At 40.1% G+C, this 17,794-nt stretch overlaps 2 protein-coding genes across 2 annotated transcripts; both read left to right on the top strand.

Annotated features, from left to right (window-relative positions):
* The first annotated feature begins 1,712 nt into the window (after nt 1-1,712).
* lgmn (legumain) lies at nt 1,713-9,882 on the top strand. Its single transcript, XM_083683328.1, has 14 exons — nt 1,713-1,789; nt 2,144-2,307; nt 2,647-2,744; nt 4,638-4,719; nt 5,029-5,111; nt 5,359-5,434; nt 5,857-5,919; nt 6,065-6,131; nt 7,262-7,380; nt 7,517-7,606; nt 7,728-7,937; nt 8,178-8,348; nt 8,811-8,878; nt 9,081-9,882. Exons 2-14 carry the CDS (start codon nt 2,167-2,169, stop codon nt 9,130-9,132), a joined length of 1,320 nt encoding a protein of 439 aa, XP_083539454.1. The 5' UTR covers nt 1,713-1,789; nt 2,144-2,166; the 3' UTR covers nt 9,133-9,882.
* A 685-nt stretch (nt 9,883-10,567) lies between these two features.
* chp1 (calcineurin-like EF-hand protein 1) lies at nt 10,568-16,162 on the top strand. The gene is made up of 7 exons (XM_083682802.1): nt 10,568-10,938; nt 11,545-11,617; nt 12,581-12,661; nt 13,402-13,526; nt 13,667-13,728; nt 14,456-14,578; nt 14,740-16,162. Exons 1-7 carry the CDS (start codon nt 10,872-10,874, stop codon nt 14,791-14,793), a joined length of 585 nt encoding a protein of 194 aa, XP_083538928.1. The 5' UTR covers nt 10,568-10,871; the 3' UTR covers nt 14,794-16,162.
* Nucleotides 16,163-17,794: the final 1,632 nt, after the last annotated feature.

Below are 17,794 nucleotides of genomic sequence, written 5' to 3'. Positions count from 1 at the left end.
CAAACAAATATGTGCACAAACTTTTACGGGCGGTTGATTTATGATTCTTATAAAACTGAGTGTGGAGAACTTGAAGAAACTGCAATGTTTTTTGTTGTTGTTTTGTCTCTAAATAATTTGCCAAAAAAAGCCTGGTACTGAAAATTGCCATGGTTTCACACATGTGAAAGCTTTTTTTTGCTGCCAAGATTACAGAGAGTAGTTCAGGTGCAAAAGACTTGCAGGTGCTGTACCTAACACACTATTTCATTTGTTTTCATTGTCATTCCGTTTTGTTTTGTTTTGCAGTTGCAAAGTTGCGAGAAGAAAATAACTTGCACTATGAATTTATTTTTATTTACCGTGATGCACTACAATCTTGAGGTAATATCACATTTTATTTATTACAGACTCTGAATGGCCATGGTTACCGATGCCTTGGGAATGAAAAAATGCAATCATCATTCTGTTTCAGCCATTTTAGTTTTTTTTTTTTTTTTTTGCGTTTGATAAACTTGAAAAAAAGTTTTTACCGTATATAATTATATATATGAATATATATTATGTCAATGTACAAAAGATTTTGTTTTGAATATTTATTACTGTGAACATGGTATTTACATTTTGCTACATCTTTTTCATTTATGGGACAAAGGTATATAAATGTATCAAGGACCATCGGTTAAAGACAAGATGCCGAACTTTTGATGGACTGTTTCCCTATTTAACTTAATTCTTTTTCTATATGGAGAAATAAAAAGCGTTTGATTTATTGCTGTTATCTTTTTATTTTATTTTTATTTTTTTTAAATATAAAGCAGTGTGTCATTTTAGAATTGTCCAGGGCCATTTGCTCCATGGGAGAAAACACTGTTACACAGGACACAATGCAGGAGCAGAATGGAGGGTTGGAAACTCTGTCACGAGGAATCTTTGAAGTTCATCTTTGTACATTTTGATTGTGTAAATGGCCATTGACTGCTGAGTAGGCCAACTGTAAGTGCAGTAAAGCATTATGACTACAGTGTGACACATGTCACAAGATATGGTACTGTGCCAAAAGGGCACACCTAACTGAGTGTGTAAGTGAGGTTTTTTTTTGTAGGCTTGCCTATGTTGAGCTGGATTTTCAATTGGAATGCACCAGGAACAGCTTTCCTATTTTATCTCTGATGTAAGAGGCTTTTATATGCAAATCTATGAATATAAGACCAACCTATAAGGCACACTGTCATTTCTGCATACTATCAAAGACTGGGCTCCCCACACACATTTAAACAATGGAGCAAATGCATTTTCACATGCAACAGTACTTGATTTCTATGACACATCGCCAGGTGCTCAAAGAAATTACAATAAATAACTTTTTTTTTAGACGTCATTTGAAGCCATATCCCATTTGTTTCCATGCGTCAAACATGACAACAACAACGGAATATCAAGTACATAGTGTTTTGGTTTTTGGAAGGACAGTCTTGTACTAATCTCAAGTAATATTAATCAAAACTAAGGTATATTCCATTCATCGATATGAAATCACTGGAACATTTTTCGACTGTCTTTAAAAGGTAACAATGCAGCCTAAACAGAAAATTGAACCCCAGAAAGTCCTTATGTGGTTATGAGTACTGTATTACCGAGAACGAAGCACATGACTTACGATCATGTGACGTACAGTCACACGCTGCCTTGCGGCTACGTGATTGGCTGTCCGGCAATCAACACGGTTTTCCCGACAATCACAATTATCTACATAAACTCCTAGAAAACTGATCCTGCCTACGGACCCATCGTGACAGCCATCGACAGGGTAATGAATTAGTGTACAGTAGTGTACATTTTGCGGATTTAAAACCCTATTTTTCCGCAACAGACAGTGTAGTAGTTGATATGTTAAATGTAATTCAATAACTTCAGATGCCCAGGCTCTTTGTAAATGGTAGTAAGTAGCAGACGGGTTAGCTTGTGAGCTCGCTCGCTAAGTGTTTTGTTGTTGTAACGTAGCTGGCGGAGTGTGCTGTCCGTGTCAGAAGAGAATGCCAAAATTAAAAAAATTTAAAAAAAAAAATATTAAAAAAAAAGTCGCCGAGGCTGTGCTTGTATAGATACAAAACCAATATCTTCTTCCTATGTTGTGTGATGATGACTTTGACCCACTTTTCAGGGTAAACAAACACAGGAGAAGACATGTTTACATCCATCACAGTCGTGCTGGGCCTCAGTCTGGGACTGATGGTAAATGCATTTCCGACGCAGCAGCCGGAAAATGGGAAGAATTGGGTGTTGATCGTAGCTGGCTCCAATGGCTGGTACAACTACAGACACCAGGTGAGGAGTCAAATCAACCATGTACATGTTTAACCAATCATGGGTACTGTACACAAGTTGGCTTGTTAATGAATCAGTGCTGTTCATCTGCTTACACTTGGGAGAGTGACTTTCCTTGTTATTGACTGATACAGCCCTTCTATTAACATTAAAATATTATCCAGTATACAGTGGCATTCAACAAAACAAGCAGAGATGTGTCCTTTTCAATCAGTAGACATAAATAACCCAGTAGTACTTACTATGGTAATGGCGTCCCTCACACTCAGTCACAGTCAGGAATGTAAAACACTGTATGGTGTTTACAGTATTTTGTTGACTTGTGTGATTTGTCCACAGGCAGATGCTTGCCATGCGTACCAGATTGTCCATAAGAATGGGGTCCCTGATGAGCAGATAGTGGTTATGATGTATGATGACCTGGCACAGAATGATGAGTGAGTACTTTTTTCTCTGATGTCCTATTCTTGATTGGGGGGACCAAGGGTAAACCCTAAGGGCCCTATTTATTAGTATTCTAGACTGTCTTTTTGTAGGGAGAATTTGACAATTAAAGGTCACAATCACATTGCTATGAAATATGAATGGATATCTGAGACAAGGGCACATTGCATCCTTGTAGTGGATAGATGTGTCCCAGCTGTTCTCTCTCTCTCTGTTGTGGCATGCAGGCCATTTTAGGCTCAGTGCAGCACTCGGAATGTTCAGTAAACAGCCCGAGTTTGTGGAGAGTCAATACTTGACGTTGCAGTCACATGGAACTAATTTAAGTGCTCCTGCAGGGCTTGGAAATACTGTTGCTTAATTGCGACTCGGGTAGTGTTAAAGATTTAAAACTGAGATTTGAGATGTGGTGATTGCATCATATTTTCTCAATAGTGTATCGTTGATGAGTTAATGATTCACAGTCAGAATTGTTTGGTTATTTAGGGTTAGGGTCTGAGCTTGTTGCTCAGAGCTTTGAATTGCTGTTTTTGCCTGACCCACATGAGTTGTGGTAGTAGGCCTATTGTGGTAGTAGGCCTATTGTGAATCTGAATCATAGGCAATAGCTTTGTGTATTTGCCCTAAAACCAGGCTTTATTATAACTTGTCCTGTTGAACGACTGTGATTGCCTTCATGTTAGTCAGGATTTAAGGTCCTGGTATCTCCGGCAGGTTATACAACAATTCAGCTTTATGTCTGCGGTCACTCACAATGATTCAGCTGTATTTCTTACATCAAGGTGCAGCTGTACAGTACTCTGCCAAGTACTATTGATTTTTACTTTGAGTTGAAGGAAACATTGGGGGCAACAGAATGATATTAGGTATTGTGCTTGTGACAAGGTGGTTTGTGCTATTGTTAAATACTTTTCTAAGCGCCTTTGCCTAAATTACCACTGTGTAGTATAAGAGTATTTTCCAATTCCACAGATGGATGATAATTACAGCACTGTTTGTAGTTCAGTGTTTCTTTCATTGAGGAGTAGGGGAAGTGATACTGTGTGGTGGAAGAGAATGCCCTTTTTAGCTGCTATGCAGATAGATCTAATTAACACTAGTGCCACAGTTCGTGGAACAGTGTCTCACTCCTTTTGTCCTTTTTAGTTACCTGATCCTTGACAATGACAGGCTGATAACATATGTTTCTAATTCATTTTTTTCAAATGAAGTAATTCATTGGAAAATGAGTTGAAAATTACCTGTTTTTACTATATTGTATTTGTGTCCATGTTTTGCAATTGTTAAAAAAATCATAAGATAAATAAAGAAAATAATACCTGCATCAATATACACTCACTGGACACTTTATTAGGAACACCTGTACACCTTCTCATGGTGGTGTAATGGTGTGGGGAATGTTTTCTTGACACACTTTGATAATACCAATCACTTGAATGCCACAGCCTATTGGAGTATTGTTGCTGACCATGTGCATCCCTTCATGGCCACAATTTATCTTCTAATGGCTACTTCCTTCTCAAACTGGTTTCATGAACATAGTTCAGTGGCCTTCCCAGTCACTGGATCTGAATCCAATAGAACACCTTTGGAATGTGGTAGAACAGGAGATTCACAGCTTGAAAGTGCATGTGAAAAATCTGCAGGAATTGCTTGATGCAATCATGTCGTCATGGACCAGAATCTCAAAGTAATGTTTCCAACATCTTGTTGAATCAATGCCACAAAGAATTGAGGCTGTTTTGAGAGCAAAGGGAGGCCCTACCCAGTATTAGTATAGTGTTCCTAATAAAGCACTCGGTGAGTATATGATACTATGTTAAGTTATGTTAAGTCTGTATCACCTCAAGGCAACTGTCATATTTATTTTACTCTATTGTTTTCAGAAACCCAACCCCTGGTGAAGTGATTAACAGGCCAAATGGGACAGATGTGTATAAGGGAGTTCTCAAAGATTACACTGAAGAAGTGAGTAATTGTCAGGCCAATTTAAATGCTTTTCTTGGAGCATGTTATGGAACTAGCTAGTATTTAGCATTGTTGCCCCAGAACATATACAGGACAACAGACCTGGGGTGACCAGGCTAGGGAATGTCATTGCATGCGATCAACAGCAATCAATGTTTTATACGGTACTCTTAGGCTATTAAATTTGTTAAAATGTGTAACTACCAAGACACCGTGACCTCATATTTCTTCACCAAGTGCGCACTCCTATAACTTCTCTGGCAATGTCGCATGATATTTTGTCTGTGTGTGTTTGTGTTTACCCTTAAGGCTGTGACCCCTGAGAACTTCCTGGCTGTGCTGAAGGGTGACGCTGCAAGTGTCAAAGGAGGTTCTGGGAAAGTGCTGAAGAGGCAAGTGCACAGGGAAATTCAGGGGGGGTTTCTTTGTTCTAGAATTGCATGAGTACCAGAACCAGTATGAGAACCAGTATGCCATAAATGAAATCATTTCTGTTTTTGTGGGGATTTTTTTTTTTTTCCCCATCATAAAAGCACAATGACTTCCAGTGTATCATTTTGTTCAAAAGGAAACCATGTTTGTTCAACAGAAAATGTACCTGTCTCATCAAGTCTTTTCCTTTTTGCTTCCTCTTGGCAGCGGTCCAAACGATCATGTGTTTGTGTACTTCACTGATCACGGTGCCCCTGGTATCCTGGCCTTCCCTGATGATGATGTAAGCAGTTCCCTTTTCCTGTCAATGTTTGTCTCTGAACTTTTTTATTTATTTTTTCTGGCCATGGATAGAAAGTCCTGCCAAATGAAAAACAAAATCATCAATCATTTAATTAAAAAATGGTTAATGAGATTGTGATAAAGCTCTAATGTTTAAACCTAGTTAAATGTTCTCTTTCTTAAGCACTACTTTTTGTGAGACGGAGTGAGTTTCTGAACAATGCTACTCTCAAGAGTAGGCTTGGTGCAGTCTTGTGACGGACAGAGTAGTGCCTCTTTTTTTTGTTCCATTTTTAAAGTGAACACATGGACATTATTATTCTGGCAGGAACAGAGTAACGTAGAAGAGATGGGAGCTTTACTCCCAGTATTGCATGTTTTATCTTGGAGTTTATTGTTTATATGTTACTTCCTTTCCTATAGCTTCATGTCGAGGACCTCATGAGCACAATTACCTACATGCGTGACAACAAGAGATACAAAAAGGTGAACATTTTGTTGTTGTTGTTTTTCAAAAGTACATGAAGAGACATGTCGGTTGAATGTGGAAACACCGAGCTGGTGTTCGATCATGAGGATGGCATTGATTCACCGAACTTGCTTTTTGCCTTGTGCATGTACCAACATGCAGATGGTGTTCTACATCGAGGCGTGCGAGTCCGGGTCGATGATGAAGAACCTGCCTACTGACATCGACGGTGAGTTGCACTTGACCGCCCACTCAATCACTTTCCAGGAAAAACAAAACTTGGGTAATAAACAGAGTCAATCATTAACAAGGTGTCACCTGATAAACTGCCTACAATACATCCACAGATTCACTTGACTGTTCCTTGTGACAATAAAGTTGACCTCTACCCTGTACAAATTCAGCAGCGTCTGCTAGACTATCCATGAATTACCATGGTGTTCTCATGCTGTGCTTCACAGTTTGTGACGTGGGATTATTTATTTGAGCCATTGAGTGCAGCAGGGTTAGACAAACAAAAGTATGCTTGTGACGAGGTGTGTTTGGGTTGGACAAACAAAAGTATAAGGTGGTTACATAGTCCCATAAAATGCAGACATTAATTGGTACACAGGTAAAAGTACGTATTGTACATTATACATCAAATAAACTAAACAAAAAAAAGAAAAGGGCTAATACAGTTAGGTCCGGAAATATTTGGACAGTGACACAATTTTCATAATTTTGGCTCTACGCCACCACAATGGATTTGAAATGAAACAATCGAGATGCAATTGAAGCGCAGACTTTCAGCTTTAATTCAAGGGGTTGAACAAAAATATCGTATGAAACGTCGGTCCAAATATATATGGACCTCACTGTATATGGCTAATCACTTTGGCCTAGAAAAGACACCCATTTATCCCGTAGTCTCTACCCCTTGTCTTTCCTCAATTTTAAATTAAAGGTCAAACACTTGAAGATATTATTAACTATGTCTATCCACTGGTCTAAAGTGGGAGGTTCCGCTACAAGCCAGCATCTTGTGATGGCTTTCTTGCTAGCAGCCATGAATACTTTTAAAAGATGTGTATCACTACTACCACATATCACTGAGTGCAGCAGTTCTGATGACACTGTCGGTCATCAGAACACTCATGTGCTTAATCTCGTGTGATGCTCCATAACAAGGTCCTGTTTTCATTGTGTGCAATGAACACATGTGGCTGATGACTCTTTACCACTGAGATGTCTCATGTCATGTTACATGGTGCTACATCAGCAGCTGTGGATATTCTCCTTCATCAGCGCTATGCTGACTTCCTTAGCCATGTCCTTGAGACCAGACGGCCACATTGAAAACATGTCTCCCTTTTACAGTGTATGCCACCACAGCCGCCAATTCTCATGAATCCTCTTATGCCTGCTATTTTGATGAGAAGAGAGACACATACTTGGGAGACTGGTACAGTGTTAACTGGATGGAAGACTCTGATGTGGTGAGCATTGTTTCCCCATAACATATCAGAACAATTCCTCAGGCACCTTGACATTGTATAGCACTTTGATTGCCAACTTTTAACTGTTGTGTTAATATTGTTGTGATCTCTTATCTCATCTGACTTTTGTACACAGGAGGATCTGACCAAGGAGACCCTGTTGAAGCAGTTCAAGATTGTGAAGAGCCACACAAACACCAGCCATGTCATGCAGTTTGGGAACAAGGTGAGGGAGTCTAATGAGTGGAAATGTGGGATGGGCAATACACTCTGGCAAAAAGGTCCATCTGCCAAGCTTCATCTGAATGAATCTAATTTAGCTAAGTATATATGTTTGTTCTCTTCAGACTCTGGCCCACATGAAGGTGATGGCGTTCCAGGGTAACGCTATGGCTAATGCCCAGCCTGCTGCCCCAATGACCCTGCAGCCAGTGGTGGATCCAGACTTGACCCCCAGCCCTGATGTGCCTCTGGCCATCCTCAAGAGGAAGCTGATGGCCACCAATGACATTGCTGCTGCCAGGGGATACCTCATGGAGATCAATGCCCACCTTAAGGTGATGAGGAAGCGCATACAATACAATACAACTTGCTTTGTCCCTTTATGGCATCAGTACATATACCTCATACAGAGACATTTACACCATGATTATTTTACAAAAGCACTGTCTAATACATTTAAAAATAATAATAATAATAAAAAAAAAAAAAAAAAAAAAAACCTGTCTTCACATAGATAACAAACATAGATAACAAGTGGTCAAATGTAATGATTTTTTTTTTGTTTGTTTGTCCAGGTCAGGGAGCTGCTGAGTGAAACCATGCAGAGATTGGTGCTGAAGGTGACTGGAGATAAGATCCAGACCCAGAGGCTTCTGAGTGACCAGCTGGAGCTCACCCAGCACCAGTGCTACAAGACTGCGGTCCAGCACTACAAGACCCGTTGCTTCAACTGGCACACAACTGAGGTACTGCCCACAGAACCCCTGGTCTGACACTCCATGGCCCTGTACTCTCTCTGATCAAAGGCACAGTCGTGATCTCTTAGGTTTCTGTTGGTTGAATGGTTGAAACTGCTGAGATGCTGAAGGGTTTCAGTTCTCCTTTACACCTTAAAAATGTAAGATAAAGGAAACTGCCTTACCAGATGTTGTGAGTCAGGACCTCGTGAGATGGGTCTCAAAGCCCTGAACTTTTTAATTGGCTGAATAGAAGCTCAACTAGGCTTCACTCATTTTAAGTATGTTCATCTGACTTTGGTTAACATTGCTTCCTATGACAGATGTACGCTCTTCTTGTTTAGGAGCTAGACATGCGTCCCCTTCGTGGTTAAAACCTGTCAAATAGGAGTGCAATGACTGTTGTGGATTTTGGGGAACATTGGGAAGTTGGAAGTATACTCGAGCTGTGTTGTTGTTCTTGTGTTGCAGTACGAGTACGCTCTGAGGCACCTCTATGCATTGGTGAACCTGTGTGAGAGAGGATACCCAGCAGACAGGTATCACATTGCCTTGTTTACTTCTCAAGTGTTTTTGCATGTCTAAACAAGCTGTGAAATTACACCAAAAGTCATCACAAGCTTTCTTGGTCCAGCCGGTATCAGTTTCTTCAATCAGCCGTCACTATATTACTGAGTTTACAATGAACTGCTTCCATTGTCTGATCATTTCATTTCTCTCTCTCTCTCTCTCTGTGTTCAGGATTCTGAAGGCCATGGATGACGTGTGTTATTTCACAGAGTACAGAGTGTAGAGGGGTCTTCTGAAAATGCACATGCCGCAGATCAGATTGCTGTGCCTCCTGCTTGGAGGGTCTAACACAAGCCTTTCCTTTGCATTGATAAGGAATCAAGTTTGACAAAGAATGTTTTTGTCATCACACTGCTATAACACTATTGATCTTTTTTTTTTTAAATCTGTTTTTGGTTTTACTGAGACATTTTAAATACTTATTTTATGATGAATTGCACTATCACTGTGAGTGTTTCTGAGATGAATGTTTTACTGCTTTGATTTGTATAAACGTGTAACGTTTAAGACAACAATGAGGAGATACTGCAGTTTCGTTCTGCTGTGTGGTGCGGAGCTGTGACTGACGTGTGAAGGAGTTTAATACCATAACATGGTACTCTGTTAATGTTCAGGATACTTTGATCACTTTACTTTGATACAAAAGTATCACTTTTAACGCTTTGATCTTGTCAGCTGCCTAAAACGATCTATCACTTTGCTATGTTTCCAACACCCATTTGTGTCATATGTATTCAGGTTTTATCAAATGACTGCTGGTGTCAATCATTTGGTCCCCATTACTGTGTTATATTTTAGATTAGGATGTTGGAACTGCTGGATATAACAGTGGTCACGGAGGAAATGTACACATGCAGTTTGAAGGGGGTGGCACGCAAGGTTAGACTAGGATTTGAGGAGCGGCCAGCAGTGGAACCAACCTGAAGAATATCTTGGATCATGGAAATTGAAAATAAAACTGATGACGTGCCCAGATATGTCTCAATATTTCTGACTTCAGTCACACGCACACACACACTCTGTCCAGAATGTTCCTATATTAATGCATGATTAGTCCAATATTGCATGATTATGTTGAAAATGTCACTGTCCCATGAACTTCAAATAAACTTCAATTATAATTTTTTACACAAATAGATTATTGCATAACATGTCGAACCTATTTTATGCTGTATACTTGCAAACCCTTCTACACTAAACTTAGTTTAATTAGAGAATGTCTGTACACCAGATTATAGTTTTATCACATAGAAACCTGAATCTCTGGATTCAGTTGTATCTGCTCTGCTCTCCCTGTGGCAGCTGAGGTTATCGTCTTGTCTCATCATATTCATAACCTTGACATCGGTCACATCTTGTGGCCATCAGATGTATTGCAACTTCAGCTTAGGAATGTCAGTCTTGCCTGTGAGACACTCAGGAGAAAGCCCGATATCATTGCCATAGAAAATATATTTCAGTAACACATCTATCATCGCAACGGACCATATAACTAGTTAGAGGTATTTTTGAAGTGTGACCTAGCAGAGCCCTCGAAAACATTTGGTCACGGCCTACAGGGTCATCATGGTTGCGGCGGGGAGCACCACCTTCCAGGACCTGGAATACGATTCGTCACGACATCAATACGTCATTACATTTACCTGCCCATCTCTCCCCAAGCAGGAAGATAGCGAGCAGTACAGTAGCATGACGGTTAGGAGCAATCCGATCAGTTCGCTAAACTAAAATATTTGTAATAATCTCGAATCGTAAGGGAATACACAATTACTCCTGCTTCTACCAAAGCAACAATAGCGTTATTAGGTAGTTTGGTTGCTAGCTAGCGCGTGCTAGCTTGTAACAGCCGTGTCAAACTAGCTAGCCAGCTAATCTATATTGAGCAACCTCGTCGAAAAATCCGACAAAACAGCTGACAAGCTTGACAGTCGTACAGTGTTGAGTTTGTTTTCGGATTTCACCATGGGTTCCCGAGCGTCCACATTGCTGAGAGAGGAGGAGATTGAAGAAATCAAAAAGGAGACCGGCTGTAAGTCCATTTATCTAGCTAGCCAGCTACTTTTTCAATGCTTTGAGTTTTAGCAAACCTGACTGGTGGTCGTGCAGTGGTGCCGCTGCACTGCAGTGCTAACTTCGGAGCCAGCTACAGGCTACTCTAGCCACGACTAAAGACCCTTATCTTGTTTAGCTAGACTGGTGGTGATTCTTTGTGTATTATTCAGCCACAAACTTTGACTAGTGCCTGTCTGGTGAGTGTGCTTCTCTGCATTCTCCTCAAGCTAATAGCCACCCTGGTATTTGGACTGAGTCGGTGTGTTTTGAGTACCATCCAATATGATATAAACAATATCATATGATATAGTATAGTTCTACATAGAGAACATATTGTTTTGAAATGAATTAAATCAATCACTTGTAATTAGAAACATTTTATATTGTTATGGCATTGCAGTGACTGATGTATCTAGATGCTCCTATAACGTTGGGTGCTAATGCAAAGTTCGTGTTTCTTTGCCTGTCTTCACATAGATAACAAACATAGATAACAAGTGGTCAAATGTAATGAGTCTGAAGAGAACAAACATATATACTTGGCTAAATTGTCTAACATTGTCTGTTTTTCACTCCCATGCAGTTTCACACAGTCAGATCACCCGCCTCTACAGTCGCTTCACCAGCCTGGATAAAGGTGAAAATGGCACCCTCAGGTAAAAAACTGAGCATTCTTATGCATAAGCACACTTGAAACCAAACACTCAAACATAGACACACTGTAGTCATTCAAGTTGACACACAGTGTATTTAATTTCTTGATGAGAGGGAAGGAATAAACAAACAAACTGTAAGATTTACTATCCAGCCAAATGAGAGATTAAGTTTGTCTTATGTGAATGTTTAATGTATTCTGAATGACCAATGGTTGTGTTGGACTTTTTTGTGTTATAATGAATTTCACCGTTTAAACTATGTAAGACATTTACTTCAGTTAGTTGATGGTGAGCTTTTCCACTTTGCTTCTTGGTAACCATTTGGGCAGAATCTGTAATTTGCAAATACTGGGACTTTAATAACCTTTAATACTGGAATACATTTCACTACTTTCCTGCATGGTTACACAAAACAAGTGTTGGATCGACCTTGTCCTTACACTGAAGCGCATAGTCTGTTTTGGGGTATACATTGGTATACTGTGTAAGCCATGTGAATCCAAGGTGACTTGTCTTAATCATTCATCAGTTGCCACAACACTCCAACACCATATTTCCCAAGCTTAATATCTCACCTATCACAGACACTGACCTCTGTTAGGAGGAGTAACTCTTGGCAGTAGATACAGACACACACATTTCATGTCCACTGAGCTTTTCCTCCTCTCACAATGTTGATCTGTTTTCACCTAGCCAATATCATGCGTTTTAGAAATGAAGACACTTAAGTCAATTCACCAACACCACCATCTTGTGTTGCATCAAATCATACATTTCATCATGTCATTTCATTTATAGACATTGTCAGTGATATCTCTCAAGTTATCTACAGTAGTTATCTGTGATTTGAAGTGGGGACTAACTCTCCGAGACATGGTGTAGTCCAAAGTTCCCCAATTTCATTGAATAAACCTTCGTGTCATGGACTAAAACTCACTTCCCCTCCCTTCCTTATTTCTGTAGTCGGGAAGATTTCCAAAGGATCCCAGAGCTGGCTATCAATCCTCTAGGAGACCGAATTATCAATGCTTTCTTTCCTGAAGGGTAAGTATTCACTCTTTAATTGCTGTCAGCTCTATCTCCACATAGCTTTGAGTTACTTTGTCCACAAGGGTGAACCATTTTCTAATACTTCAGTGAAAATGTTTGTGTACAGAAATTATTTTTGCATGTGTTTTATGGTGCATTTTAAAATTGTGTATTGGGCTTGATTGTATCCAGATGGTTGTGGTGATCTTTGAAATTCACATAAAAGCTAGCTACATGTTCAGACAACTTGCTTTTGATATGTCATTACATTCTCAAAAAGTCCAGTGTGTAGGCGGCTTAATTTTAGCTGTGGCTTTTAATGGTTTGTGATGTTTTCTTCTCTCTGGTTTGGTTTGGAGCAGCTTGTGAAGAGAGTTCCAGTGCAGATGGCTTAGGGTTAACCATTACTGTTGGCAAGGAAGATGTAGCCTAGTGTTAGGTGGAGTTCAGAAGCGTAGTATTACCCTCTGATTTGGGGTTTTCACTGTGTTACCAGACATGGTGAAGCACAGTCTAGATTTTCTAGACACTAGTCCATCTAGACACTTCTCAACAACTGAATCCTGTCTAGGCTATGCTTTGTAAGAATGAGTCATGCAAGCCAGTATTAATTATGTGACGGAGCATGTTATTATTGGTCATATATGTACTGACTTCATGTCTAAACAAATCTCAATGATATGTCCTAAAGTCTTTGGAGGGATTGAGGATGTTGGTGTTGTTGTCATAGTGTTTATTGTCACACTCTTGCTCAGAGAGGATCAGGTGAACTTCCGGGGCTTCATGCGGACACTGGCTCACTTCCGACCAATTGAAGACAATGAGAAGAACAAGGACCCCAACTCTGAGCCCCTCAACAGCAGGACAAACAAGTTGCTCTGTGAGTCTAGAGCTTGGTGCCAGTGATGTTTTCACGGTTAACAGCTTGTTAATTAACATGTTTTTAGGGTTAGGTCTTTTTCTAATCTGCTGGGTTTTGAAACTGTTGCATTCAACTAAATCCCTTTCTCTCTCCTACAGTTGCTTTCAGACTATATGACCTGGACAGGGATGATAAAATCTCCCGTGATGAGCTGCTACAGGTGAGGATGGGGTGTGATGGTGTGAATTATAATTTTAAAAGGAACAGACTGGTGTTAGAAAGGTGGAGGAAACAGATTACTTTTGTTATTAAAACCATGTGGGGAAGTACACGCATGCGCACTTAAGGAAAAAGGTGGACAAACATATAGGGTATGTGTCAGAGTATATTTGTCTTGATAAGGAAATCAAACTCGGAAGCAGAATAACAAGGTCCCAAGGCACACCCTTCGTGCCTTGGGGCCTTTCAGTGAAAAACAGAAAGAGCATTGTTGTCAGAATGTTCGTCACTCATCTGGTGTAATTTGAGATATTTTGTCTTTCTGCTCAGCAATTTGGCAACGGTAACTTCAAAGTGCTCAGTCTTAATGTGTCAGAGGCTTTTGTCATTGTAAATGAAAGAGGAAAAAAGAAAGAAAAAAAACAAGTTTTCAGATTGTATTCTCACCGCTCTCCTCTGTATTCTCACCATCTTAAATGGCCTGTGCTTTATGACATACATCTGTGCTGTGTCTGGGACAATTATGCAATTGCCATAATTGACTCAGAAGAGGCTGATCTTGTTTTGCATAAAACATTTGGTGTTAGTCCCACAGTCATTTAAACCTGTCTTCCCAGTATTTGCAGTGTTTACAAGCATGTTTACAAGTGTATACTACATTTAGGGGGAAGTCCTGTAAGACTTTTCCTCAATTTTGACCCCAAAGCACTTTGTGTCCATTTCCACAGGTCCTCAGAATGATGGTTGGTGTAAACATCTCAGATGAGCAGCTTGGCAGCATTGCTGATAGGACCATCCAGGAGGCTGACCAGGATGGAGACAATTCCATTTCCTTTAACGAGTTCATCAAGGTTGGACATTAGCATCTTTCAATTGGGGTGGGGGGAGGGGAACCTTACATTCCTTCATCAGTCTTATGAACTGTGTCTTAAATTGACCCAGTTGGTATTTGTGCAGCTGTACTGTATGTGTCTGTTCTGCTAATAGGACTTATTCTGTTCGACATCCTTAGGTATTGGAGAAGGTGGATGTGGAACAGAAGATGAGCATCCGCTTTCTGCACTGAAAAAATAAGCTTCCTTAACAGGACTCTGACTGGAGCCCCACCATGCCAGTTGAAACAAGACCCACCCCATTTCAACACACCATGGGCAGCTGTGCCCACCATACAGTATACTCTCTGACCAAGGATTAAGTAGAAAACAATGTTGTTTTTATTCTTTGTCTGACTTTCTGCCTTGCACTGCTCCGTAAACAAAGGGAATACTTGCGTGCCTTGGGTTGATTTATGCTGTCACTTTGGCTTTCCCCCCCAGAGATGGGACCTTATTTATTTGAGACCATGCAAGGTCAAAATAGAACTCAAATGTTTATCATCAAGGCTCTTTGTTAAATCTTTTTAACAATAGCTTAACGTTAAGACATGTTTGTTTAATGTTGTGCTATGGTATGGTTTTCTCCCTGGCTAACAATACATCAGGATAGCAAAGGCCAAATCTAGCCACTTGTAAGTTGACTTAACAATTCCATGAAGGTACAGTGTTCTCGTAAGGATATTTTTCATTTGTTGCATCATTGTCAGTTTGAATACGCAGATGTAAGAAGTAAAACATAAGATGTAGAATCCACTCCAGAAACGGACACTTGCTAACAAGGAATTGTGGTTCGTTGTTGCAAGTCTGACCTGCCTCAAGCAATTTGAGTTCGGCCCCTCCTGTACAACATTCTTCAGTGACCCTTTGTTCCCTTTGTTTTGTGAGTTGTTCTTGTATTTTACCCACTGAAGTGCCATGGTTTGGTTTCCATCCTTCAATATCACAAGGGTAAATCGGAACCAAATTATCATATTTGTATGTTGTTTTTTTTCTTACGGGTTAGCTACTGCCAGTCAAAAATTCCCTTTTTTTGTGTTGACTGCAACAGAAATGTCCTGAACTTCACTGACATGACTGCTTTGTGCAGAGGCATAGAACAATATCTTAGTCCAGGGTAACACACGTTTTTCCCTTTCCATGATAAAATGAAGTCATTGTGAGTCAACCAGGAGACATTGTCTGCATTAATAGTATATACTGTCCAATGTTTTTTATTCATTTTACATCATCAGGTTAGTTCCAGTTACCTTTAAGACAGGCTATGATGCATTAGAATGTATTTTCTGTGTAGGCCTATATATTTGAAATCGAAAATGCAAATGTTTGACCAGCGTTAATTTAGCTGCAATAGTGGTTCTGTTTAAATGATCGATGACAAGAGTTTTAAGATCAATCAGCAGCATCTTGATGCTGGCAATAGTACAGCTGTCTTTCACCAGTTTTAATAATCAAAATGTGATTATCAATCAACTCAAATGTTTTATCCAGTGAAATGTTAGGACACATTATCAAATGATTTATTGATTTGATTCAAATAAAACTATAAGTGCCATGCTTGCCCATAGTGACTTCTGTCATTTGTTTTCATTTTATTAGGATGTGGTGTAACTGTTCTTTTTTTTGGGAGGAGGGGGGGGGGGCAACAGGTGTTATAATAATTCAGACGAAATAATAATTTTCATACAGTGCACCACTCAGAACATGGAAACACTACCAAAATAACACTTTGCAAGAACCACGAAGTTTCTTATGGAACTTACGTCATACTTTCGGGGCGGGCATTTAGATTTGAGTGACGACTCTCTGTACAGTGCTCCGTAGTCAGAAGGCTGAACGGAACAGAGAGGGGAGCTACTTTGGGTTAGAGTCAAGACGGATGAAGATGGCGTAAACATTTGTACTGGGGTCGGCGAGGAGGACCTGCTCTTGAACCTCAACTACCGCCGGCTCCCCCTATGTCAGGAGCGCTTACCACTGGTGTAGTGGCGTGGAAGATTAACGGTGTGTGGAATAACAAGTAGAATCGGATGTATGATCTCATGACATGTGCAACTACTAGCCAGGCAGCTAGTAGGCAGCCCTTTGTTTACCCGTGCTGGCGCAGCAGCTGGCTGAACTATAAGCAAGCTAACGCGTTAGCTATTCAGCTAACTAATAGTATCGACAGTGAATTTGGAAATTATAATTCCTTCCTACTGATTATGTTCTTTGTGTTTCTACACGAGTTTGACACTTTGAAGGTCAATTGTGTAGCAGAGGCTAATTGCTGCCTACAGTAAGAGTACTCCCGTTTCTGTATGAATTGGTTATTCATATTAGCCTACGAGTTCTGTTTTGTATTTGCGTTGACAAAACATTGCAATCTTATCTGTCCACCCTGGCAGAGTGATTCTAATAGAGATAATCTGATAAATAACCTCTGATAAAGGAACATTGAACCGGTGCATGATTTTGAGGAAACCTCACCAAGGTCAGTGTTTTTCAGCCATATAACTGATACATTTTTATGTTTACATACGTACATTTATGTTTCAGATGCAATTCAATTTAAACGCGAAGTAAATTAAGTGCCAGTAAATGGAAACCATCCCGACCGGTCCACAGCTCTCTCCCTGGGACAGATTCCGTTGGGGGGCAACACCCAATTTCCCAGCAGTGCTGTTGAAGCAAGTGATGGCTCTGTGAAGATCAACGATGCAGGACCCAGATGTCAACCTCTGTCAGTCTTTGGCAGAGAGCGGACTCTTCTTGGTATGTTAGGACACTAAGAGACTGATTACAGACACTGCCCAGGCTGGATCTGTAGCCTCTCTCTATCCCATTGTCCACTCCATGTGGTTATTAATAATGATGATTGCATCTGTCGGTTTTGGTCCCATTCCTGGGGTCAAAAAGGGGTAGATTGTACAGTTACAATGATATGCCATGAATGTTGTGAAATTGGTTAAACTCTCCACTGTAAATTTTCTCCAAAGTTTTAGCCTTTGACCTGTCAAAACCAAGCAATTTACAATTATATAATTCGCCCAGCTGTTAAATTACTTTCTTTATGATCAAATAACTTTGAGTGAATTTAGACACGTAGACACTGCATACTGTAGCAAAGATCTCAAGTAGCCACCTAACGATCTCTGGTTGAAAAAAACTGAGATTAGCTGGCGAATTATCGCACTACCTCATTGACATATTTGC

Source organism: Argentina silus (genome assembly GCF_951799395.1).
Source record: "Argentina silus genome assembly, chromosome: 13".
NCBI classification, from domain to species: domain Eukaryota; kingdom Metazoa; phylum Chordata; class Actinopteri; order Argentiniformes; family Argentinidae; genus Argentina; species Argentina silus.
This window is presented reverse-complemented; position numbering and strand designations above follow the sequence as displayed.